We start from the raw sequence: 24,972 nt of genomic DNA, 5'->3' as shown, positions 1-24,972 counted from the left end.
GTGAAGTGCCACCGCCTGTTACCGACGGACTCATGCTGCAGGTGTTTCCCTGTGGAGGCTCCGGTGCCCACAAGCAGTTTGTTCTGGCACTTCTGCAGGGACCGAAGTTACATGGAATTGTTTTACCCGGTGTTTATCTGTCGTTGCAGCTGGCAGTGACAACTGAAATTAAAAAGGAAGACACAGTAACGTATGCACACTTGTTTATTGCTTCTTTATGTCTTGGTCTGTATTACTGATAGCACTAAATGCTGGTTATTGTTATTGTTTTTAAAGTTACAGCTCCTAGATAAGATCTTTTTCCGTGTTTACTTCAGAAGGGATAATGAAGCCAACCACGCTGTCACCCTCCCCTCAGCTCCCCTCGGCCCCGCGGCCCTCCCCACGCCGCCATTTCCCTGCGTGCCCCGGCCCGCCCCGCATGCGCAGAGGGTCGGGGGCCGGCAGCGGCCCGGGCAGCCTGGGCGCCGGCACCGGCACCGCCGCCATGGGCTGAGGGCGGCGGGGCGGCGGCGGCGGCGGGGGGGGGGCTGTCGGCGGCGGCTCCGAGGATGGAGAGAGCCATGGAGCAGCTCAACCGCCTCACCAGGTCCCTGCGCCGCGCCCGCACCGTGGAGCTGCCGGACGGTAGGAGGAGGAGGAGGAGGAGGAAGGGGAAGGGAGCGGCCGCCTCTCGCTGCCCGCAGCCCGGGCACCGGAGCCTGGAGCCCGGCGGCTGTGGCGGGGGGCGGCTGGGCGCCCCGTGGGGCTGAGCCCGGAGACGTGGCTCGGGAGGACGGGAGCCGGCTCCCTCTGGGGATTTCTCGCTTTGAACTAACCGGAGCCATTTCCCCGTTTCCCTCTCCTTTCACGATCCCCGCTGCCCGCCGAGGCCGGCGGTGCCCCCCAGTGCCGTGGGTCCCGGCGCAGGGTCCCGGGCAGCCGCTGCTCGGTGGCACCGGGCCTCCGCTTCCAGCCGGGATTTAGGTCCTGGGTTAGGTGCTGGCTCGCTGGCGATGGCAAACCTCTTCTCTTCTTTGTCTGACGCTGAGTTTCGTCTGAAAAGGTGCCCCAAGTCGCTGCCACCAGTAACAGCCTCGCTGGTGTGGCTCCAAACTTCTCATGCGGCCCCGTACCAGGGTGGACTTGGAAAAACAGCTGCAGGCTCTTGGGACAAATAGTTCAGTCTTCCAGCTGCGTCCGGCTGTAGGCTACCCCTGTGAAAGCTTTTGGAAATGCAGAGGTTCTGATCTCGTGAGTCATGTCCCGACGCTGTACTTCCTTCAGGGACTTGTTCCTGCAGATGACTCTGCTGGCTTTCGTTTCCAGCGTTGGAGGGGAAGGAATAATTCACGGTTTTCTCTGTGCTTTCCCCGCTCGGACTTCCTGGCCTGGCTGCTGTGCCCTGTCCTCGTTGTCCCCTGGGGACGGGTTTGATGCCTGCTGTGCGGTTACTCATGCATGACCCAGAATGACAGACACGTTTTGGATGGATTTTACTGCTTCTCATAAACCCTTGAATAGCAGCAGTGAAAATTGTTAACATAAGTTCAGACTTCCAGGGATAACATGGTAGCACCCGCTCAACTAATTGATGATGGAGATACAAATAATACTTAGCACAACCTGTGCCTGTTAGAACTACTATAAATTTACTTCTGTACTAGTGCAGACAAATTCATGCTGAATTTGGGTTCAGAGGTTTTTTTCCTATCTTGGGCATTATTATCTTACTCTTCAGAGGTAATTACGTCTGTGGCAGTGCAAGTGCAAGCCCTGTGACCTTCAAAACAGATAACTCCCTTGCCTTGCAGTGCAGAAGGAACTTCAGCCCTACTTATTCCCTAGGAACTGCATGAAACAAACCATGGATGGACTGAAGTAAGGAGACAGATGGATTTTAGGCACTAAAGGTCCAAATTACATTCCAAGTAAACCTCTGTTCGGTGTCATCTGGCTCTGAGTACACCTTAGTAGATCTCTTCTCTTTTGACCTGGCTGTTCCCTGGGTTCGTGCAGGCCTGCCCAAATGGTTCTTGAAAAACAGCTCTTGCAAAAAGTGGGTTTGGGATGTAGTGTTTTGCTCCGAATCTGTACTGACAGGATCAGCTTAGTAAATGTCACCCCTGGTCTGTTACGGCATGCAGTTTGGTGGCTTCTTGTGTGCCGTGTCTGGCCTCTTCAATTACGATTTTTTGAATAACTTTAATTGGAAAGATGAGAATGTTCACTTCTGCTCTCCATCCTAAAGCTGAGTTATAGTGCTCTCTTAGGAAGTGAAGAGGTATCTTTGAACTTCCTTGTGTTGAAGGTGCTAAATCCAGTTATTTAGCTTCCTTTGCATGTGCTCTAGCCATTAGGGAGTTTGTTATATGGTTGGTGCAGACGCTTCTTTGAGATTGTGATCTCTGCCAAATTCAAGCCACCGCCTGTTACGAAATAATATGTGCATCTTGTCAGGGCGGGATTCTGGATGATGAAATTTCAAGTGATTTTTTTTTTTTTTTCCAAAGAAGCATCTCCAGAGTCCGATGTTAGTGAATACACTGAGCTAACCTTGCCAACATGACATAGCATTTGTTTTTTCATCATTCTTCTGAAGTATCCTTCAGCAGACGTTCTCTGGGCACTTAAGAGCTCAACACAGATTTCTGGATTCTGCTCTCAAGGCTCAGTGCCTGAAACCTAGGCCTTGCCACCTGAAGTTGCAAGTCTTAGGCCATTAGGTATTCGTCACTTGAGATGCAAACAACTTAAATAACGAACTCTCTAAGTTCATGAGGCATGTAGTGCTTTTTCTCTCCCTTGTATGATGTACTTTACTTTGAGTCCCTAAGAGTTTGCTTATGAATAGGGATAATATTTACCAAAAATAGACACAAAAGCTCCTTAGTCTGAAACCCTTTTAATTAGCTCTGTACAGAAATTGTACAGAATGTACACTTTATAGTGGTAATACTGATAGAGACAGTATCGTTCTATTTCTAATATCATTCTGTATCTTCCATTTCAGTCTATTTCTGTCACTGATCTGCATGATTGTGTCCAGGCCTTTTTTCATTGCATTCAAACATGGAATATGAAACAGATTACAAGTGAAAATGAAATGTATTATATTCAGGTATTCAAGTTGAGAGACAAAAAATATGAATGGTTATGGACTAACCTAGATTAAAGAAATTACTTTTCCGCAGTCACTATTCCTGTGAGTTTGTTAGTCACCTTGGAACACAGGAAATTTCGTTCTTTTAAAAATAATTGTGTTCTATTTTGGTTAATGCACATTTCTTAAATACTTTTAACTTAATTAACGGAATGAACAATTAAATGAATTGATGGAAAGCATACTGTATTGAAAATGCTGTAATTATTACTTTGTAGAAGAGAGAAGCATGTTAAAATTTCATGTATTTCAGTCATGTTCATTACCTCTTCTAAGTATGGCGTATTTTTCTTTATAACATAACTTTAGGTACCTTTAACCTATGTAATAAGAATGAGCTATTGAACAATGGACACTTTGAAAAGTGAATTATTGTTGCTAAATGAACTTATTTTGCATTAAAGATTTCTTTATGTTAACGGAATAATTTAATTTCTTTGCAGATAATGAAACTGCTGTCTATACGCTAATGCCAATGGTGATGGCTGACCAGCACAGGTGAGAACTTCTTTACATTTCCTAGTTTTTTGTTTTAAGGTCATAGAAAACAGTGTGTTTGCTGCAGCTGCTAGAGTTCTGTCAGGAGATCTGCTGCTGAATTGAGTTATCTTCTGTGTGCATCCCCATGTATTTTTACCTGAGAAACCTGTTTTATTTTATACCTTAGACTGGAACTGGGATTTGTTCTATTGATGCATAAAGAGGAATTTGTGCTAGGATAAGAAAAACATTGTTTTGTAACTAGGTTGTAGCTTCAAGTGTGTATTTTTTGATGTAAAAGCTGTTAATCTCATGTAGACAATGAGGTTGATACTTCTGGGATTCCTCAGATGAGCAGGTGTTTCTCTTACTCGGCTGTCCTCAGTGTGTTTGGAACTTGGGTGCTGTGCAGTGCCAGAGAAGTAGTGCTGCCACTGGTTTGTAGGCAAGCAGGTAGTGTGCCTCCTGCTGAAAAAGTAAATTGCTTATCTAATCAGGATAAACATTTGTTCTACATAATATCGTGTTGATATCGTGTGCATAGGTTTTTAAATTATGTGATCAGCTCATTGCTGGAGGTTGGAATGACTGGTTCACTTGTAGTCTGACTTATTCTGAGATATTTTATCTTAACTAATTGTTAGGGCTTGAAGGGTTTTATTTATTTATTTCTTATCCTATTACCATATCTTGTGTCTTCCTACATGATTATAGTGATCTCGTGTACAAGTCTTCCTTCTGAACTTTATGTTTAGGAAATCTGCTAGATATCTGGATAGGATGCCTGTGCTGAGTTAAGAAGGAAGATGTGAGTTCATAGATTTTCAAACCAGAGCTAGTGTTACATTTGTTTTCTGTCTGCAAAGATGTGATTTGGCCATCCAGTGTAATGGTAAGTAGTTTACATTTGAAGCTTGTGCCCAGTGTCACAGTTCATTTTTTTATGTACAAGTCAGAAGTGGAAGAGTAAAAGTGTTAATGTGCAGATGCTTACAGGCATTTGGAACTCTTCTTCAGAAATCAGTTGAAGGAGAAACAAATTGTGATCAAGTAAGAAATAGAGTACTTGTGTACAAGTTGCAGTAAATACTTTGGATGTTGTGAGCTACTTTTTATTAACATTTTATATCTCTTTTTGAAGGTCTGTCTCAGAGCTGCTATCAAATTCAAAATTTGATGTGAATTATGCATTTGGACGTGTGAAGAGAAGTTTGCTTCATATTGCAGCAAAGTAAGACTTATTAGAGTCCAGACCAGAAGTTAACAATGAAAGTAATACCACAAATCTAAGGCACCAATGTAAGCTGGAAAACTCTGTAGTATCAGTTAACATTTGTTTTTGCACTACTTTTGATTTTTTTTTTTTGTTCTTTTTACCAAGAAAAAAGTCTCTCTATCGAGAGACAGCTTTTACACGTGATATCAAATGGCTTTCCAAATTCTAGTGAATTCTAGCACCTTGGTGGATACTTTTTTCCTTTCTCACTGGGAAGAAGCTGTTCCAAATTTCTTCATGTGACTGTAACAGAAGGGGAGATAAATTGGTCATTCTCTTTTAATGTATTTTTAAATAATATTTATTCTGGATAAAGGACTTGCATGCAAGTTTTAAATGTGTGACCTGGATTTATTATTTATGTAGCTTTTCTATGTGATAAATATTCATTGCCAAGAAACAGCTAGATTAACATCCTTAACAGAAATGAACCAGATAGTTTCCTGAAAGGCCATTGCAAAAACTAAACTGTAATGAAAATATGCATTGCATTAGATCCTGCTTTAAATGTTCAAAAAAAAAAAAAGAAATAGTGGTATTGCATATAAATAGCAGGTATTTGGGCACAATAAAGTTAGAAGTTCTGGCTTTCTAAGCAGACTGTTTAAGAACTATTTTCTCCAAGCTTTACATTTCTGAATGACATGCTTCTTTTATAAAATTTACTTAAAGAAGAGCTTAAAAATGCAGGCAAATTTTTGCATGTGTCTTAAAAGTTTCTTTGAAATGCTAGATCTGTTGATCGCAAAACGCAACAAATTATGTTATGCTGTTTGTGGATTCTCCTTTATCTTGCCTGTTTATTGGATCACTGAGAGGTCATCAAGATGCCATTTTTGCAACTTATTGTACAGTTAGGCTACAGTTTCTTTGTGTTGGTGTTCAGTGGTGCTGTCATTGAGGAGACCAGTAACAGTAGATAAACTGGTCAGGACAAATACAAAAATATTATACGTTTATCCTCCTTCTCCGCCCTTCTTGTTCAGAAGTGAAATAAACATATATTCCAAATTTTCTGTGTTCTTGGTGACACTGATTATCCAGAGGAGCTGTCCTATTATGAAAAATAAAAAAGAGTTACAGATTCAAATCAAATAGCAAAGAAGCATTTGTATGAGTTTTAGAATTTTTCTAATATTTAAACGTTTTCTGATATTTAAACTTCTAATTGCAACTTCCAGATGCTGAAGTGTCAGAAAAAAATAATATTGGAATTATTATTTAATGGCAAGTTCAGTGCTGTGAGTAGATGAAAGATGAAGGAGATGAGAGGAAATTGTAAACAAAACATTGAAGGGATAAAGCACATTTTGATTTACATTTTAAACAACTGATAGCCTTAAAGATCGACTGTTGGATTTTAAAGTCACTAAAGGCTATCATGAATTAATTTATACAAGTTATGATCAGTTAGTTCTCACTATATTTAAGCATCTTGCCTTTAGCCTTGTGTAACTTGAAGTATGAAGGTGTAAAAAACATTTAGTATTAAGAGTTTTGGCTGATTACAATCTGTACATAGTACTACTGTTTTTATATTGATAAAAATTTGCTTTGTAAATATCCTTGTTATCTTGTTCTTAGCTGTGGATCAGTTGAATGCCTTGTTCTACTATTAAAAAAAGGAGCAAATCCAAACTATCAGGACATTTCAGGATGCACACCTCTCCATTTAGCAGCAAGGAATGGGTAAGAAAATCTTTAAAACTTAAATAGGTGTTGTACATAATGCACTTGAGCTGCCATGTTCTGTAATATTTTTGCGTGGTTCAATAAAATGCTTTGGCTTTCACTCTTGAAAATAGGGATGGCAAACGGAACTCGAAGGTTAAAATTCTTACTTTAATATTCAAGAAATTATGTCATAAGTGCCAATTTCAGTGTCAGGCATTTTATTGCTTTCTTTTAAGCAGGTTCTTAGTTACTTAACATCTCTATGATCCTTACAACAGTCATCAAATAAAGAGTGCATTTACGGTCCTCTTAGCTAAGTAAGGTAAGATTTCAAAGATGATACTGTAAGGGGTTTGAAGGGTTCAGAGATTTCAAGTTTTTGCTCAGCTAATGTCTTCAAGGTAAGTTTTACTGCAAGGAAAGGAATACAAAGTTTGCACAAACAATATTAAGCAGGGTGAAGTAAGCAAACACCTTTTTGTATTTGGTTACGAGCTTAGGTTACACTGCTGTGTCTAAAAAAAAAATAGGGTTTTAGAGTAAAAATGATTTACTTTCTCTTTTTTAATTGTTGTGCCTTTGGTCCAAGTTGTAAAGGCTCCTGAGAGACTTCTACAGTGTTATAGGAAAATAACACTTCTTATGTATCAGGGTAGTATGTGCAAGCTGTTAGTGTATATGACAAGCAGTCGACCTGATCGTTGGCAAAGGAGTGGAATACAATTTACACATGAAGCCCAGTACAAAATAATTAGAAGTGCAGGAAAACATCATTACAGAAGATGGTGGTGGAAGGTGGTCTTCAATATTATCTTCAGTACAGCAGATAGTTCTAGGACTTGATTTGTGTTCCTTTTGAAAATAATTTTAATATTTAGCGACTTTAGATTTATAGTGGCATGTACAGTTCAGCACTCTTAACCACCCACCATCTATTTTCTTCCTTTGTAAGTTATTTGTGATTTGGAGTGTTACCTATACCTTTATCTCACATCTAGGATACTGCTTCTCACTTGCAAGGACTTTCCACAAATAGTCCTATTACATTGCAATTTTTCAGATGACTTGGTGAATGTAAGTGAAATAGAACAGAGATGGAAGTAAAGTATTCAGCCTTTCTCAAAATGTTAGTTGCATACATAATTTAAGGGAAAAAAAGTCACTGAGAGATTATTACTGTTGACAAATTGTTGCACAGAAACTAAACTCTTTCTAGAAGTATACTGAATTTGACATAGTCTAGCTTGAGTCCCTTAGCTCATATTTAGAGTATAGCTCTGCTGCAAACCAGTTTCAGAACAAAGTATCTGACTTCAAGCAGCTTGTCAGCTGGAGCAACTACTGATGTTGTTTGGTATAGGTTAGTTGTATAAGAGATCACATATGAAAACAGTCAATGTTTAATAAAAAGTTTTTCAGGGGAGGTAATCCACTGTTTACTGGGGAAAGTGTTTTTAATGTGATGTTAGAACGTGCCTTAACTGTTATCTCTAATTGCTTTTTGTGAAAAATGTCAACTTCTTGTTTTGCCGTGTTAAAGATTCTTTTCTCATTTCTTGTGAGAAAATAACGTTACCCTGAATAAACTGTCTCACAATTATGTAATTTTTATTTTGAAATTAAAGTTTTGCAGTGCTGGAAGTAAACCAGGTTCCATCTCTGAGGCCAGTGATGGCTTTCTCCCTCCAATTTTTACCAAAATTTCTGAAAGTGTATTTTTGGTAACGTGAAATTCCTTTGCAGTAAAACCTGTCAAAATTACTAAGCCTTTTTTTTCTAAATCTTTTAATATCTTAATTCTCAACCTGTAGTATGTGGAATCACACATATAGTAATAGTTTTTTTTTTCTTTTTAGAGTACCTGTATGTTACGAGTAACTGAATTGTAGCATAACTGGTACTGCAAATGAGGAGGAGGTAGTGTTTAGTACACAGGAGGAGTATCTGTAGGAGAAAGGAGAAATGGCCAAGGGGCACATAATGAAATGCAGAAATAGACACGGGAAACAGTTATGTGGAAGAGAAACATAGTTGTGAGAGGTACTAAATAAAAAGGAGTGAGAATAAGCTATTAAGGGTTAAGCACTTAGAACATTAGAGAGCAGTAAAAGACCAGCAAAACATGAAGTAGGAAAAACACTCCTACTTTCATTAAGGCAGTTTGTGTACTTGCCAAAGATTTACATAGTGTTACAATGAGCATCTCATTAAATAATGATTTAGTGGTATACTGTAAATGTGTTCACTGAAGTGTACAGATGATGATGAACTTTATGGATTTCCATTAGCTGGACTCCAGTGTCTTGTCTTGAGAGTGTGGTTCATGCTGAACTGAAGCTGTTAGAGTGGTAGTTGAGTACTTCTACACTTTCCACAAAAACATTCAGCTGCACAGGTTTTTTGTCCCTTGCTGTCATATGTCACACTTACTGTGTGAATCTCTAGTGCTATTGATAATCACTTCTCTCTTTCAGATGCTCAGTACCATAGTCTTCGTAAAGTAAAACTACCTGCTGTGGTTTTTACAGTGATGAATTAGATTGAGTGAGCGGACCTTAGGAAGAATTTGGTCTTTAAATGATTTTGCATGGCTCAATTGTAATGTTTTATTTTGTTTATAGCCAGAAGAAATGTATGAGCAAGCTGCTGGAATACAGTGCAGATGTCAACATTTGTAATAATGAAGGCTTGACTGCAGTAAGTACTATTAATTCTCATGGTGATCTTGAAATGAAAGCAGAATTTGAAGGTTGTGATTTCTTAGGCTTTTGCCATCTCACATGTAACTAAATAAAGCTGCTGTGCCCAGTGCTCCTGAGAATCAAAAGGTGGTCAAAGTGTATGATATACAAAACTTCTATTTGTGAATATCTTGACAATAATGCAGTCCAATTTAAAATCTTATTTTTGAAATACTTGCATCAGTGCTTAAGCAAATATATCATCATTTTGAACTTAGATTCATTGGTTGGCTGTCAATGGACGAACAGAATTGCTTCATGATCTTGTGCAGCATGTCAGTAATGTAGATGTTGAAGATGCAATGGGACAGACAGCCCTTCACGTAGCTTGTCAAAATGGTCACAAGACAGTAAGTTTCTGAACTTTATTAACTCATTAAAGGCACAAAGAATTGGATAGTGCTTCAGTGTTGCTGTGTTATTTTTTTTTCAGTCAGAAATGTGAAGAATTCTATTGTTTCTCTTAGTATTGACTGTGTACCCATCCATGGGAATAACCCATTTATTCTTATAGCGATGATTATTGTTACTGTTTGTGAGAGTTTAAGTGACTTGCTATGTATGGCTCAGATGTTCTTGTAGTAGTATTATTGCCTTGTTGACTGCAGTTTTTGATACAATGTTAAAAACTTCAAAATTTTTCTTGTTCTTTGTAATGATTCAGAATTGTACTAGCTATTCTGAGCTTTTGAACTCTGAAATTATCTTAATATACTCTGAATAAGAAATTCACAGAGTTGAATCTGATAACTGTTTAAAATGAGAAGTAAACAAGTTCACATATATTCACATAGATCAATAAATGAAATCTAAGTTTTAGCCTCAGCCTTGCATTAGGGCTGAGTATGTAGTCTTAGACTAGAGGTCTGGATGCTGTACTCGAACTGCATTACAGCCATGTAGAGTCTTGATCTTGAATTATTGTCTCTGGGACTACTTACAGTTTGCAAAATTATCTTTTTTTCTACTCAGCTCCTTTCTGTTGCAGATCTTGACTTTGGAAGACCAAATTCTGAAAAGTTGATATCTGTAGAAATGTGAACAGAATACAGCAAAAGTTGTTTGATAGTTTGCTCAATATTTTCATATTTTAAATTATGCATACTTCCTTTTTACTTCTATGTGTTTAAAACTTAAGGTTGTGATAAGCCTGTTCATGTCTGTCATTATCTAGAGGTTTACTTCTGTTCAAAAAGTATTTTTTTGGTTTTTTTTTTGTTTTGAAGTGCTGGTATACATTACTGGAAATTAAATACTTCAATGTAATGAGGCACGCATGACACTAACTAGTTGCAAGCCATTAGACTTCTCCACTGCTGCCTTTCTAATGCTGGTATTTTCTTCTGTTACAGACAGTGCAGTGTTTGCTGGACAGCGGTGCAGATATAAACAGGCCCAACGTGTCAGGGGCAACTCCACTGTATTTTGCTTGCAGGTATGTATTCTCAACATTTGAATATTGTGCTAGAAGTGAAATTGTGGAGTGTGTGTTTTTTTTTCCCCTTCAATAACAGTGATGAGAAGGCACAGAAATTAGGAAACAGAAAAGCTGACTTGTATTTAATCTTGCCTTGTGTTTGAATGTAGTTTGGAGCTATATCTAAATGCTTATCTTAGGACTGCAGGCTTATATACCTCTTTCTAACAGACTTTTTAAACACGTAGCTGTGCATGTTATAGCCCAAGTGATAAATCAATGACTACTGAACTTTATTCTGAAAAAATGAGATCTACCACCTTAAGTTATTTTGAGGAATATTTTTCTCTTTTCAGTAGCTTTTTAAAATCAGTGTATTTTATGGTAGTAATTTGAGTAGCTCTCTCTACTGGGTCAATATTTGCATGCAGTTCTTGTGGGTGGCTGAGCACCGATAACCTTCCCAGGCCATTGCAGATACCCGTCTGCCAGGCAGATTACTTTCGTGACATTTTAAAGACGTCATCTAAATTATATATATATTTTTTTTCATGGGAATACCCCATAGGTTGAGACGTAGGAGTAATTAAGCTAATGATAGCTACATTCATTACTTTCCAGACATGGAGGTTGTTGTTTGACTATTTGATGTTTATTATGATATTATGGTGTACATGAAATGTTCGTATATACCATAAGATTATAATGTTGGATTAAAATTATATTGTCGCTTTGATCGATTCTGCTTTGTTCACTGTTCAGTTTTATTTCAAAACTAATTGCATATGATAAATGACTTCATGTTCTAGTTGGAGCATTTCTGCTGTTTGTTAGAATATTTGCAGTTCTGTAATCCCTGCGCTTTGGTTATAGGTTAAATAGTTCACTTATGATTAAATGTTAATATAAACAAAAGGAGAAATGGATGGACCTGGTGGCCTGCCAAGAGTTATGTTATGGGAGCCTTGGTCTCTGGAGTTAGAGTATGCTGACTCCTGGCAGTTGAGAAGGAGGAAAGCAGACAATAAATAGCTGCTAGCTAATTGAATGCCTTGGTATTTCCTTCAGGGACTGGTATTGGCACCCACTTTAAAAGAAGTAAGCAACCTTGCTTGGAGCTTTTCCATGAGAAGCAAATACATTGCCAGTCCAGCGGTGATATTCTTGTAGAAATGAACAACAGGAGCAGCTGGAAGGGTGGAGTGAATGGGGTGCATTGTAGAAGTAGACATGCCTCATTGTCAGAAGTGCCAGTTGATGGTGCTGCCACCCAGGAAGAAAGGACCCTGGTAACAGGGTGAGCAGACAGTGATAGCAGTGGTTCTTTAAGGCATGAGAAAGGGTATCGGTGCTCAGAGTCTGACTCTAACACTTTTTTGAGGTGTTAAGCGGATGGGCTGTGTCTAAAGAGACTTACAGTGAAGAGTTGCTTCATAAGGCAATTAGTCTTAGCTCCTAGGTGAGATCTGGTAGCTGACTCTTGAGCAGTAGTACTGTGGCAAAGCAGTACGTTAGAATAACCTGTTGGCTCCCTGATCTGCAAAGACATGGAAGAGGAGAGCTCAGCTGGGGGCTGTTGAGTGGCCAATAAAGTTATCCCCTCCTCATCAGCTGTTAATTGTTGCTTTTTCTTCTGCCTTTCCTCAACTGCTACCCCAGTCTTAGTGCATTCCGTTACAGCAAACATAAATACAAATTTCTGTAAGAGGCAAGTAGCAAACTAGTTCATGACATAAAACTTCATTGAAAAACTTCTATCTGTAGCTTTAATTGCTGTCTCTTGTACTGGTCTTTTACCCATTAGATACTTCTGTATTACATTTTGTTAGTAAGTGTGCTAAATGTTGTTGAAGGCAACAGTTAACTAGACTTTCAGTATGTTTTTAAGTCAAAATCTAATCACTGGTACTTCTTTCTTTCCCTGAAGAAAATGGAAAAAAAAAAAGGTTATGGGAAGTAATACACAAAGTGTTGAGGGATATAAATAATCTTTGGCATTAATTTTTTGTAGCCAGTGATGTTTATGATAGGTGTTTATGAAATCCTTGACTTGAGGAGACATAACTGGTCTATATACCATATACAGAGACCAGTAACACTATGAAATAGACTCTGAATAGAAAAGTAAAAATCATCACTCTTCACTTTTAAAGGCTAGGCAAAACATTCACATTGGTTAGAAAAAGAAGTAAGTTCAATAGATCACTCTTGGTTCTCTCTCTTGTGCAAAACATGGTTTATCAATATCAGTAAAACATTAGTAAGATTTGTTCATTAAAGCACAACCAGATAATGGATTAATAATTAGCCTTTCTCATTTTCCCCTCCTCCCTCCAATCTGGTAGGGGTGAGCAAAGATCTCATTTAGCAAAGAAAACTTCCTCTGAAGTAAACCAAGGTTTTGAATTGAGAAAGCATTCTTTTTGTGCAGGAAGTGCAGCTCATAGATATTTATGAGGCTAGGCAAAGATTATTCACTTCTGAATGATGAGGATGACTCTGGTTGCATAAATGGACCATATCTAATTTTGCACTGTGCTTCTGCACTGGCCTGGAAGGGTAGTAGCAGGAACGTGAGCAGCATTATTTTCTGTCTTGTGTTTCTGCTTACTTTTGTGCAATGTAGCTATTTGTTTCCTCCTAGTTTATGTTGATTGTATTTGTTAAATGCAATAAAACAGAACTTATCGCTTGTAATAGAACAAAAGTGCTGTATTAACTCACTTTCTTCTTTTGGATAGCCATGGTCAGAGGGACACTGCACAAATTCTTCTGATGAGAGGAGCCAAATATTTACCAGACAAAAATGGCATTACTCCACTAGATCTTTGTGTACAGGTATTGATACCAATACTTTTTTTTCCTGTGAACTTCTATCAGTTACTCCAATATAAACTGATAAACGTTATCTTTTTAGTTTAAGGCTGAAGAAAGATGGTAGTCCTTTGGCAAAACAGAATTGCAAAATATTTTTTTTGCAATTAAATTGCAAATGTTTTTGAAGGTTCCCAGTTGGTACTATATGCAAAAGTCTTTAGCAGGATATCATTAACATCTTTGAAGACTTTGCAGGATTGGAGATGACAAGAAACAAAGAGTTTGTGGAAATCCATTTGACTAGAAAGTTTGGAATCCTTGGTCTAGTGGTAATAGACTCTGTTTAGGTGTTTGCATGTTTAAATCTTAACAAGAGGTAAAGGCATTCAGAAAGCAGTAATTTTTATTACCTCAACTAATGTATTTTCTTTTCTCTCAAAGAGATACTATCTGTAAAACGTAAACAAAACTTACATGGTGCTGCTTCTCTTAATTTTCAAAGGTATTCCGAATGCTATATCTAAATGATGAAAAAGAACAAAGCTGTAAAATACGATGCATTTTCCACTGCTGTACACTTTTGGCTTGGTACAAAGTATCGTTTATACTGCTTACTACTGTCTTTTTTTGTGTGTGAATACTTACAGTTTTCTGTAGAATCAAATTGAGGTTACTGCATAAATAGTATGTAATGAAGGGAAGGAAAGTTTTGAACCCTTTGCTAATAATCAGAAGACTAGAGAACTATAAACTGGAAAATTAAAAAACACACTACACTTAATGAAAAATAAGGATAATGCACCTTTGTTAAAGTAACAGTTTTGAATTTATTTCAAGTCTTGATTATCCTGTAGTGTGTAAGAACAACTGGGCAGTAGATCCAATTGCACTTAAAGTGATCATTTTCTAAAGAGGAGATCTCTAGAAAATTGTGAGGTTTATTTGAGGAGATCCCTTGCTCCTGCCTTCTGTAACCCAAAGCTTTAAAAGCAATGTAAGGCATCAAAAATAAATGAGGTCTATTTATTTGTCTGAAAATTGTTCAGAAGTACCAGGTCACTACACTCTCTCACTACTGTCTCTGCTATGAAGCTCAGAGTTAGTTTTTTGCTTCATTATGCTGTAATGACTTACCATTACCATAAAACCACATGAAGTCTGCTCAATTTTGAGGCTTCCTGCAGCGACAGACCTGGAATAAAGTATAACAGTATGTACTTAATGGTACTATTCTTTTTTTTTTTTTTGTGATCAGAGTTTCAAATGTCTTCTTTAGTCTCTAGTTTTATGATCCCTAGGGAACTAGAGAGATGGGAACCACTTCATACATCAGGATTCTGTTTTTTTTTTTAAGCTGTGAGTAGTGACACCTGGTGTTTGCTGTTTTGTAGTGATGATTATAGTGTGTTTGAGATCATCTTGTCAAGACAAGCTTGTGATACTGAGTGAAAAAGGAGAAAATGTTTTCTTTCCTTTTATATCAATTATCTTATTATTTGTTTATGGGTTTGCTTTTCAGAGTAGATGTGTGCTTGTGGAAGATTGAGATTATAGATTCATATATTTCTTGCCGATGTGATGTAACTTTTCATTTGAAGAGCTGAAATTCATTAATTCTTGAGGATTATGGATGGTTTCAATTTTAATATTTAAGTTCTTGGCAACAGGAGCAATTTAATGAATCTGTTATCACTGAAGGGAGTTACAGGCTGTCATGCAAAGCGAAGGATCCTCTGGAGTTACAGCATTTAATAAATTGCATCTTTCCACTGTAAAATTTGATGTGTAGTCAGCTGCTATGTGCCGGCTTAAAAATGCAGCTGTGTTAAGTAAAATTTGATACAAAGAAACCACAAATTCAAGTTCTGTTCTTTCCAAATAATGTTTTTCTCAAAAGGTTTTAGTTTAAGTTAATTTGAGCTGTTGATTTAGGGCACATGTGGAATCAAACTTATGTATTAATTTTGAAGTTAAATAACCTTTTCATCTATTTATCCTCTTTTTCCTTTAACAAATCAGATTTGTGTCTTATGAAACCTTTGGGGAAAGATTTGTTTTGAAGGACTGGTTTCTGGATGTAATTAGGTGGGCTGGTGTCATCCATCAGTAGTAGGAAGAGAAGCTAAATGTTGTATTGTGTTTAAGTACTCTGGTAAGTTGCTGGGGAAGTGTTGCTCAAGTGTGTACTAACTTTGGCTTTTCAGGTAGGAAAGTGTTACAAAAACATAAGAAAGGGTGTAGGTATGTTTGAGTAGATGTACTGACAGAACTTGATTCTGTCTTCTCCCAAACTCTTTGTGATGTCTAATGTTGATGCAGTATTGACTTTCAGTTTATTTTAGGACTGGATTTCTGCATTCAGTTTTCCTTTAAATGTTTGCAATCTTTAATAGGTTTTAATGCCTATAATACTATAAACCTCAATTTTAATATTTATTTTTAATTAAAAATGTTTTTTGAACAATTGCTTTTTAGGGTGGGTATGGAGAGACCTGTGAAGTCTTAATCCAGTACCATCCTCGACTTTTCCAGACAATAATTCAAATGACGCAGAACGAAGATCTACGGGAAAACATGGTAATACAGTATTGTGTGTTGTATAGCTACCAAACTATCTGTGTTGTGGAGGTATTATTGCTTAATAGGAGTATCCTGATTAGAAAAAACTTATCAGCAGTTGACTATTGATATAGTAATTGACTGCTATGTAATTTTTTTCCACCCTGTGGAGAATTTACTGTCTTCACGTAGTTTTAAACAAAAGAATTTGGGTTTAAATGTAGAATCCATTTTAATTTAGTCTCCTAACTTTGTGTATTTGGAAAATTAGTCTAGAAAGTGTGAGAAATAAAAAAAGCAGAATTGTTGCAAGCTTTGTTAGAGTGGTGCTGGTAGAGCATTCCATATATGCAATTTCTTAGTGCGTTGATGCCTATTTTACTTCCTTTAGTAGTTACTGGCGCATACCTGTTCTAGGATATGTCTCAAGGCTTGAATAGTCTAGGATTAACTGAACATTAAGAATGTGAGTGCTCAGTCATATGAAGTTGCCACATAGAATTAGAGTGTAAAAAGACTGCAGCCACAATTTCATTTGGTTGCTATTGCTATAGATGAAATTATTTCTAAGCTGTTCCTTTTTCAGTGTTTTTTTCTATACCTTGTTTCTTTTATTATTGCTGTGGGGTAGTGCAATCTAAAGCAAGGAAAAAGCAAGCAAACTTTTTTTCTTGATTATATAGAGGGAAGGAGGCATGAGATGACTTTTTCACTTCTAATCTAGCTAGCTTTTTTAATATACTGTTTGCTTGAAAATAGCTGCAAACAACCTTACAGACTGTAAGCTTAAAAAAAAAAAAAAGAAATATTTAGTAAGGTATTGGCTGCTGCTTCACTGAACTTGGTTTGCTAGATTTTTGAAGTTTTTATTGTTCTCAGTAATCCCATTACTTCCAATACAAGATTGAGGACCTGTAAGTCCATACAGAAACTGTGTTTAAATTTCTTAGAGAGGATTGAGTAAAATGATTCAGAGATGAAATTCTCAAAGCATATATTAGAAGCGTGGGTAGATGGTGTAGATGATTTCAAATAAAGGAGGAGGTTAAAGGATTACAGCTATGGAACAAAAACGACTCTGCAGAAAGGTAAATGACAAAGCACGCTCATATATCGCAGAAGTGAAGACAGTGAGCAAGGAAAATGGATGTTTTGTCTGAGTAATGGTGTCAGTGTGTGCAAAAGTCAGTTCTGAAAGAAAGTGCGTGCAAAATATATTCGGTAACTCATGGAACAGTTATACTTTATTGTAAAAAATGAAAGCATATTTTAAGTATGGCTTTCTGTGGCCAAGTCTGAGTTGTTCTGTCTAGAGACTTGGATAATAAGTAGTTCATGCTGTTGAGCGGCCTTTGACATATTTTAGATGGTCGGCAAGCTTCTTCCTATCCCAAAGTTCTTTAAGCTACGTAACTGTAATTCCTCCAATCTTTTCATAGCATGCATTCCTTGCATTATAATAATTGCTCAATAATGTTTTACAGTAAACAATACAAATGTTTTTGCCTTAGACACTTGTAGCTAGCGATGCAGCTTAGCCCTGAGAAAAACTTTCACATAGTTAGCGATAGAGAAGTTGTATAAGAAAACTTGCTGAAGCTGCAGGGACTCCAGACTTAAAGGAGTTTAAAAACCAACCAGGCAAATTGGACAAACTATTTTGGATCACAGATGTAATTAGTAGCTCCTGTCTTGGGGCAGAGTGTTGGTTTAGATCACCTCTATGTGAGGTTCCTTTTCATTTTACCCTTCTACAATTCTGTGAGAAGGGTTACTGAACTTTCTGAAAGTGAGAGTGACAAAAGGGAAGCAGATGAGGAGACAGTAGGAAAGCATGATGAACAGTGTCACTGAAGAGTTAATTCCTCCACAAAAAAATAGCCAGGAGAGAGAAGAGCATATTACAAAGGAGTTGAAGACAGGACAGTATTTGCAACACCTGGGCTTTGTGAGCCAGGTGATGATGGTACTAGCAAGAAAAAAGGGCAATTTTGTGAAGAGAGGGTAAATAAGTATTGATTCTCAGGTTATGACTTCTTCCCTGAAGGAGGATATTTGGTGTCTTGAGCAGAAATATAGTAGTGAGAGCAAACTCTGGGATCCAGGGTTCATTTACACTTTCATAAACTAGAAGAGGAATGAACTGAAGAGAGAGGTAAATTATGAATTAGCTTTCAGAAGTTGCAATTGCATCCTCTTTGTTTTTCAGATGCAAATAAGTTTTTCTTAAGAATTAATAGTATATGGTTAAGCAATCTGCATTCATAGTGCTCATAATATTATATATCCTGTAGCGCATAAATAGACACTAGAATGTATACGTTTTCAGTAAACTTTGTAAGTTGTAAAGAAATGTTAACTGTGGTTAGATTACACATTGGGCAGCGCAGAGGCACATACGTTATCACTTCTAGAAATTACTGCTAACTCGCATGATAATAAACTAAATTAAAGTTTGGTCTGACACTCCATGACTGTGTGATATTTTTTTTTTAATGACCCAGTTGCGGCAAGTTCTGGAACATTTGTCTCAGCAGAGCGAGAGCCAGTATCTTAAAATCCTGACAAGTCTTGCTGAAGTCGCAACAACAAATGGTCATAAATTGCTTAGGTAAGTATGAGAGGATCATAAATTGACTGATAAGCTTCCAGGTAGTTAGTGCCACTTAATAGTTTTAATAATCTAAACCATCTGATGTTGAGCACATGCTGGAATAAATGGATCTCAAATCTGATCCTGTATGACAGGATCCGATTAGATCACTGCCTTCACAAGGATTTCAGGAGAGAAAATTGGTGTCCTCCTTATATAGCTGCTAGCACCTAGAAGACTGAGTTGCAGAGAAGTGTTTTTGATTAGTTTGACATGGGTATGTCAGCTCTAAGAAGGGAAGCTTTTTAGCCATCTGTCAATCATTACTTCCCAGCTCCCCTCCTCTTTTCTTCCACATCTTTACATTCTCCATGCTTTCCTAATACGTCTGAGAAGACTTTTTTTCCAGACATTTATATCATGTTTGCTATCTCTAATTGTCTTCTGTGGTTACTGATATATGTGTAGGAGCATCTGTATTGCACTAGACCAAAAACTGTGTCTAACTGTGCTGTCTCAGCAGTGCAATCACCAGTTACTTGGAAAAGCACGTAAAATAGGAAAGAATATTTTCCTAGTGTGCTTTCCTTTCTTATACTATCTGCTTGAGGGAGTTTGTGCAAAACACATCACCTGTAATGTGTTGGAACTCCAGTCACATTTTACCATTTTCAATAGCCAGCAGAATTGACTCTAACCTTTATGCTTTACAAGAAGCCAAGGAATTATTTTCTGAAAGAGCTCAAGAGCATGAAAACGTAAATCCCATTTTGTTGCTACAAAGATAACTTTTAAAGAACTTTAGCTGTTGTTGGGCTTCAGGGTAATCAGCTTAACTTACTGTAACACATTCCTTTTGTCTTCAGATTTCATTAGAGCCAATAGATCTCCAGTACATAAACTATGATAAAGTGCAAAACCATTGTGCAGGAAAGGGTTTCAGACTTGCTTTGTACGTGGATGTTAGCAGAAGTTGTAAGAGCTGTATTAGGTCATATGAGGCAATGTTTGTTTCTATTTTAGTATCTTCAAAGATAAATAAACTGATTATTTTGCGTTTCTGTTTAATTTATGACTGTTATTGCTCCTTTATATTGAGCAATGCTCTCTCAGTATGGCTGTAGAATCAGACTGTAGGAACAGCCTGTACCATCTCAATGTGACCTGATACGTACACCTGTACTCGCTGAGTGTGGATTGTCTCGCTCAGACAGAAGACAAATTAGAAGCTTTGCATTGCATTGGATGGGCATTGGATTGGAGATGCCTCTACTTAGGGTGTGCTGAGGGCTCTTTCTGGCCCAGTTCTGTTTGGTACATTGTCATAAGGGATATGGAATTACTTTCTTTTTCTGTTACAAGATGTGTTTTTGAAAACTGCGCCTCTGGTTGTTCTAATTCTGTTGTGTGTCAGAGGCTTCAATCTCTGCTCCAGCTAAGTACTTCTCAGTTGTTATTAGCATTTACATAAAATCATAGAATGGCTTGGGTTGGACGGGACCTTAAAGATCATCATCAGAATGAGGATGAAGGTAGTACGTGGTACATAGACACCTCTGAGCCTGGACCTCTTTCCTCTCTCTCCTGTCCAGCAAATAGTATGTAAAATGCACTCCCTACATTTAAGCCTCTGACAATGTTACTCTTGTATGGCTGAGCTAGTATCATTGGAGTGTTAATTTCCTGGTTGTTAACCTGCAGCCCATTGCTGTCGGATTTGTTCATTGTTTAGTTTGGAAGTGTCTAAAGTAAATTTTTGTAATGCTTCTAGCAGGAAGCCTGGAGTGACAAGCTTCTGTCTGAGGAGTTCTGCCTTGAACACCAGCAGTGAGCCTTAAGCCTTTACCGACATAGCCTATTTCCTCTTTCCAAGAAATAATTGTAATGTGACATGATTTGGTCTTGCTGGTGAAGGCTGGGCTTAGTGAAATGTTTGCTAATATGCTAGTAAACACTTCAGTAAACTATTAAAAGCACTTTTTTTTTCTATTTATGAGTCCTCTTCCCAGAGAACAGGGAAATTTTCACCAAGAAAACACTGTTGCTGATGATAAACCTGAATTCAAATGTTTATTATTTTTTTTTCCAATACTTAGTTTCTTGAGTTAACTTCCTGTATTCATAGATTCTTTTGGACTGTAAGCAAAGATTTTCCAAACACTAACTTGAAGTTGTGAGCACAGCTTCTGGTAATATAATTAAGGCCCACTCATCAGAGAATTTACATTACCTAACTAAAAATTAAACTATCGTATACCTCCCTATTAGTTTGGTAATAAATAAACAAATTCTTTTATATATTAGTTGGGTTTATATATTAGCAGCTGTGTGGGTCAATTTTTTTTTATTTTAATACCTCTCTGGCAGTCATTTAAAATGTGGTGCTGTAAACAAGTCTTTTTTTTCCCATGCCATAGGGAGGGTGAAGTCACGATAAAGGTACTGTGATGTTACAGTTGTCCTAGGGACTGTTTAGCAACACTATGCATAACTAATCTAATGTTAAAAATCTATAATGCCATCTAAACTTAAGGGCACCACATTAGGTGTTTCTGTTGTGTTTTTTTTTTGGGGGGGGGGGGGGGGGGGGCAGGTCATAGTTGCTTCTGCAAATGTGCCTGTAGAGCACTGAGGAAAGAGCTTTACTCAGAAGTATAATTAGCTGATTGACTTTAGGTAGATTGAAACCAGCTGTATTTCACATTTGTTAATTACCACACTGGTAATTGCATCAGAGTTGTAAAGCATCCTCTAAGGTGTCTGTCTTCTGGTTTGTAGTGATCTTATAGTTAGAAAGAATGCATTTAAATCATAAGTACTTTAAGGATAGAATTGAATATATACACCCTTATGAATATCATGTATGTGTATAATAGAATCACAGAATAGTTTGTGTTGGAAAGGACCTGAAAGACCATCCAGCTCCAACCCCTCTGCCATGGGCAGGGACACCTCCCACCAGACCAGGTTGCCCAAAGCTTTTGATGCAGCCCAGGACATAGCATGCTTTCCGGGCTGTAAGTGCACCTTGCTGGCTCATGTCAAGTTTTTCATCAACCAACACCCCAAGTCCTTTGCCTCAGAGCTGCTCTCAACACTGTGTAGATTTGGGTAGAAAAAGTTTTAATTTCGTGCAGGTTTTATTATGTGTTCAGGATTGAAGAATTCTTACCTCTTGGGATTTAAAGAAAGAAAACTAAGATGAATTTGAGAATGTTTTGCTTGTGCATGAACTCATGAATATCTCTGATTCTACGCTGTATTTGTGGTAAAGGAATTCTTACAGATTTCATTGTTGGCCAGTTCAGTTAATAAGGCATAAAACTTATAATGTATTTATTAAATTAGAAATATAAGATACTCTTAAGTAATATCTTCTAGGTCATTTGTTTTTCCTTGAGTAAAGCAGCGACATCTTTATCATCCTGACCCCTTATCTGATTAAGGTAGTTAATGGACGTTTAGGATAGTAGTTAGATCAGGATGGGCTGTGGCAGCGTATCTGATTAATCAGTACAATTTATCATTGCATGCGGTCTTTTCTGAATTGAAAAATGATTTCAACTATATCCCAATTTGTTTCATATATTGAGATCCTTACTGTAGTAAGATGAATTTCTTAACAGTGGCTCATAAGCAGTGTACATATGCATAAAAACAAATAAAATATTTTGCAAGATCTGGAATTTGGTGGTCTTATTTAAATTTGAGTTAAAATTTTGAGTAGATGTTCATAAAATTGTAGTGCTTGTATTTGATTTTGGGGGCTGGTTCAGGTAAAAGTTCAAATTTAATGGGGTTTAAAGAACAGTGGTTTTTTTCAGCATGTGTATCAGACCCTAACATTAGATTGCTTACTCCTTAATATACATTGTTTCATCTAGGAAAAGAAACTTAAATATTCCATTTTTTCCCCCCAGCTTGTCAAGTAATTATGAAGCTCAAATGAAGAGTCTCTTAAGGATCGTGAGGATATTTTGCCATGTCTTTCGCATTGGCCCATCTTCTCCCAGTAATGGAAATGACATGGGCTACAATGGAAATAAAACTCCAAGAAGTCAGGTGTTCAAGGTCAGAAAAGTATATGATGTTGTTAGGAAGATAGACGTTAAAGAGATGAATTTCACAAAGCATGCATTCATTAATCAGACATCTCATGAACAGGAAGTAAGTTTGGTTGATGTCCCTACCCCTTCTTAAGTTAAGCCTACCTCTTTCCTTCTCTTTAGTTATATTTTCCATTGGATTCATTTAACTGTTGATGCACATTTCATCTTATGATTTCTTTTTATTTCTTGTTTAATTTTCATGTATTGTTTATTAGATGTTAAAGGTTTAGTTGCTCAGCTGATTTTGGTAAGCTTTTTAAAAGTTGTAGTATTTTATTTAAGAATGTAGTAATCTCAGAATGTGATAGTATTAAGCAATATAAAATATTGTATTATTTTAACTTCAAAATGCTATTTATTGATAGTTCTCATCATACAGTTTTATCCAGCTTCACAAAATAGATTGAAATAATTGAATTCTTAATCTGTTTTTCTCACTGATAGTGATTTTTTCCCCCAAGTTATTCTTGATTTTATTACTATATGCTTTAAAATGTGCCAGCTTACTATTACCCTCACAAGATTCTTGTTTTGTAGCTGCTTTCAAACATGTGCTTTAGGCTTTAGTCATTTAGACATTTAATTTCTGAAGGTTGTTTTTAAAATTAGATGCAAGTTCTTATATAGTTCATATAGGTTGGACTAGGTGATCTCGGAGGTCTCTTCCAACCTAAATGATTCTCTAATGATTCTGTGATTCTTAGCTTACATGATAACAATTTTCCTTAACCTTCACATTTCTTTCAGGGTGTTCTGAAAACAGGGTATTTTGAAATTACTGCAGTTATTTGGTGGTCTGATGCATTTATTAGATTATTTCTAATGACTTTTAAAACAGAGCTGTATTGATAAGTTCATGAGAGATGAAGCTCTAATTCCAGCTGAGTTTAGTTTAAGTAGCTCAATTTTTGTTTAAACTTCTTTCCTTGGAAAGAAGGAAGAAAATGTGGTACTGGTGATTCCTTTTTCCTTTTGGGAGAAGGGAAAACTCCCCACTGTATCTCTGGATTATTATGTTGGTAAATATTACAATGGTACTTGAAGACCTGGCAGTTGTATGCCTTCATTGGTGCTAGTATTTGTGTGTGAGACAAGCAGATCAGTGAAACAGATACTTTTCTGTGTGCGTGTGGTTGTTTTTGCTTGAATCTAGGCTGTGTAACTGCTAAGTACGGACTCCTAAATAAACCATAGAGGTTGCTGACCCAAACCAGAAGTTAAAACTTAAATTTAAGCAAAAGTCAGTGCAGAACTTAAAGATTTAAACTTAAGATCTCTATTGAAAATTGTAAAGGGAAGCAGTTTTAAATTGGAATTTACTGTTAAGCTTAGGATTCAGTTGTGGGATGTATGTCTATGTCCTAGACAATCTCAATTTTGATAGTCTTTCAGACTGCTGGTTCATGTCTTATGTAAGGTTTTCCGTCAGTACTTTCCAGAGCACAAGAAAGTGAGACAGGTCACCACCGCCTTTCTTTGACTGCTGTTTATTTGAACAAGTAAAGACCTGCAAATATTGGTTTGCTTTATTGTATAGGATGCTAATCTGTTGCTCAATACTGCCTCCTTTCAAGAGTGATTGAGAAACTTTTATTTGGAGGGGTTGTTGGGGTAACAGTGCTGGGAGTTCTCTCTTCTGGTACCCTTGTGAGATACCAGAGGAACATCAGTCAGGCCTTACTGGCGTTTTTTCTTCTGAACATACTCTGTTTAGGTCCAAACAGATCTGTACCTGATGACTTTTAAAGATGTCCTTCAGAACTCCTTTTAAAGAGCAAAAATATAATTTATCTGGGATTAGAAATGAAGAAAACTTTTTCTCGCTCTTTTTTAATGCTATGTTTTCTTTATTAGTGTACTGTTTGACCATACTTTGCAGCATGTCAGAAATTCCTAGTAATTTTGCCACCTGTCTTACTAATTTTATATGATTTCTTTTTGGGGAGAATTGTCACTATAATCTAGAGTACGATGGATTGAAAAAGTGAATATATCTTGATCTGAGGCTACTGAGGAATGTTATCACTTGACAAGAACAAGAAAATCATAGGGACTCTTTGCTTTACTGAAGTCCCCCACGTGTAACTCACTGTGTGCCTGGTCAATTCAGGCCTATCCAAATGCTTTAAAGTGGAAATGCTTAAGACACAGTACCGTACTGATC

General features: G+C 37.3%; 1 protein-coding gene across 4 annotated transcripts in view; it reads left to right on the top strand.

The window, feature by feature from the left end:
* The first annotated feature begins 331 nt into the window (after positions 1-331).
* Positions 332-24,972, top strand: part of HACE1 (HECT domain and ankyrin repeat containing E3 ubiquitin protein ligase 1) — a 50,227-nt gene continuing 25,586 nt past the window's right edge. The window contains exons 1-11 of one of the 4 annotated variants that reach the window (XM_083831536.1): positions 332-627; positions 3,586-3,640; positions 4,764-4,853; positions 6,483-6,587; positions 9,194-9,269; positions 9,532-9,663; positions 10,666-10,748; positions 13,472-13,568; positions 16,023-16,124; positions 18,611-18,717; positions 22,620-22,770. In XM_083831536.1, the coding sequence (XP_083687662.1) occupies positions 552-627; positions 3,586-3,640; positions 4,764-4,853; positions 6,483-6,587; positions 9,194-9,269; positions 9,532-9,663; positions 10,666-10,748; positions 13,472-13,568; positions 16,023-16,124; positions 18,611-18,717; positions 22,620-22,770 (1,074 nt within the window). In that variant the 5' untranslated portion in view covers positions 332-551. Of the gene's footprint in view, positions 628-3,078; positions 3,101-3,585; positions 3,641-4,763; positions 4,922-6,482; positions 6,588-9,193; positions 9,270-9,531; positions 9,664-10,665; positions 10,749-13,471; positions 13,569-16,022; positions 16,125-18,610; positions 18,718-22,619; positions 22,867-24,972 lie in introns of those variants that run through there. The other 3 variants (XM_083831535.1, XM_083831538.1, XM_083831537.1) reach the window with 3 other exon arrangements.

The sequence above is a fragment of the Anser anser genome (assembly GCF_964211835.1).
Source record: "Anser anser genome assembly, chromosome: 3".
Taxonomy (NCBI): domain Eukaryota; kingdom Metazoa; phylum Chordata; class Aves; order Anseriformes; family Anatidae; genus Anser; species Anser anser.
Note: the sequence above shows the minus strand (reverse complement) of the source record. Positions and strands in the feature narration are given on the sequence as shown.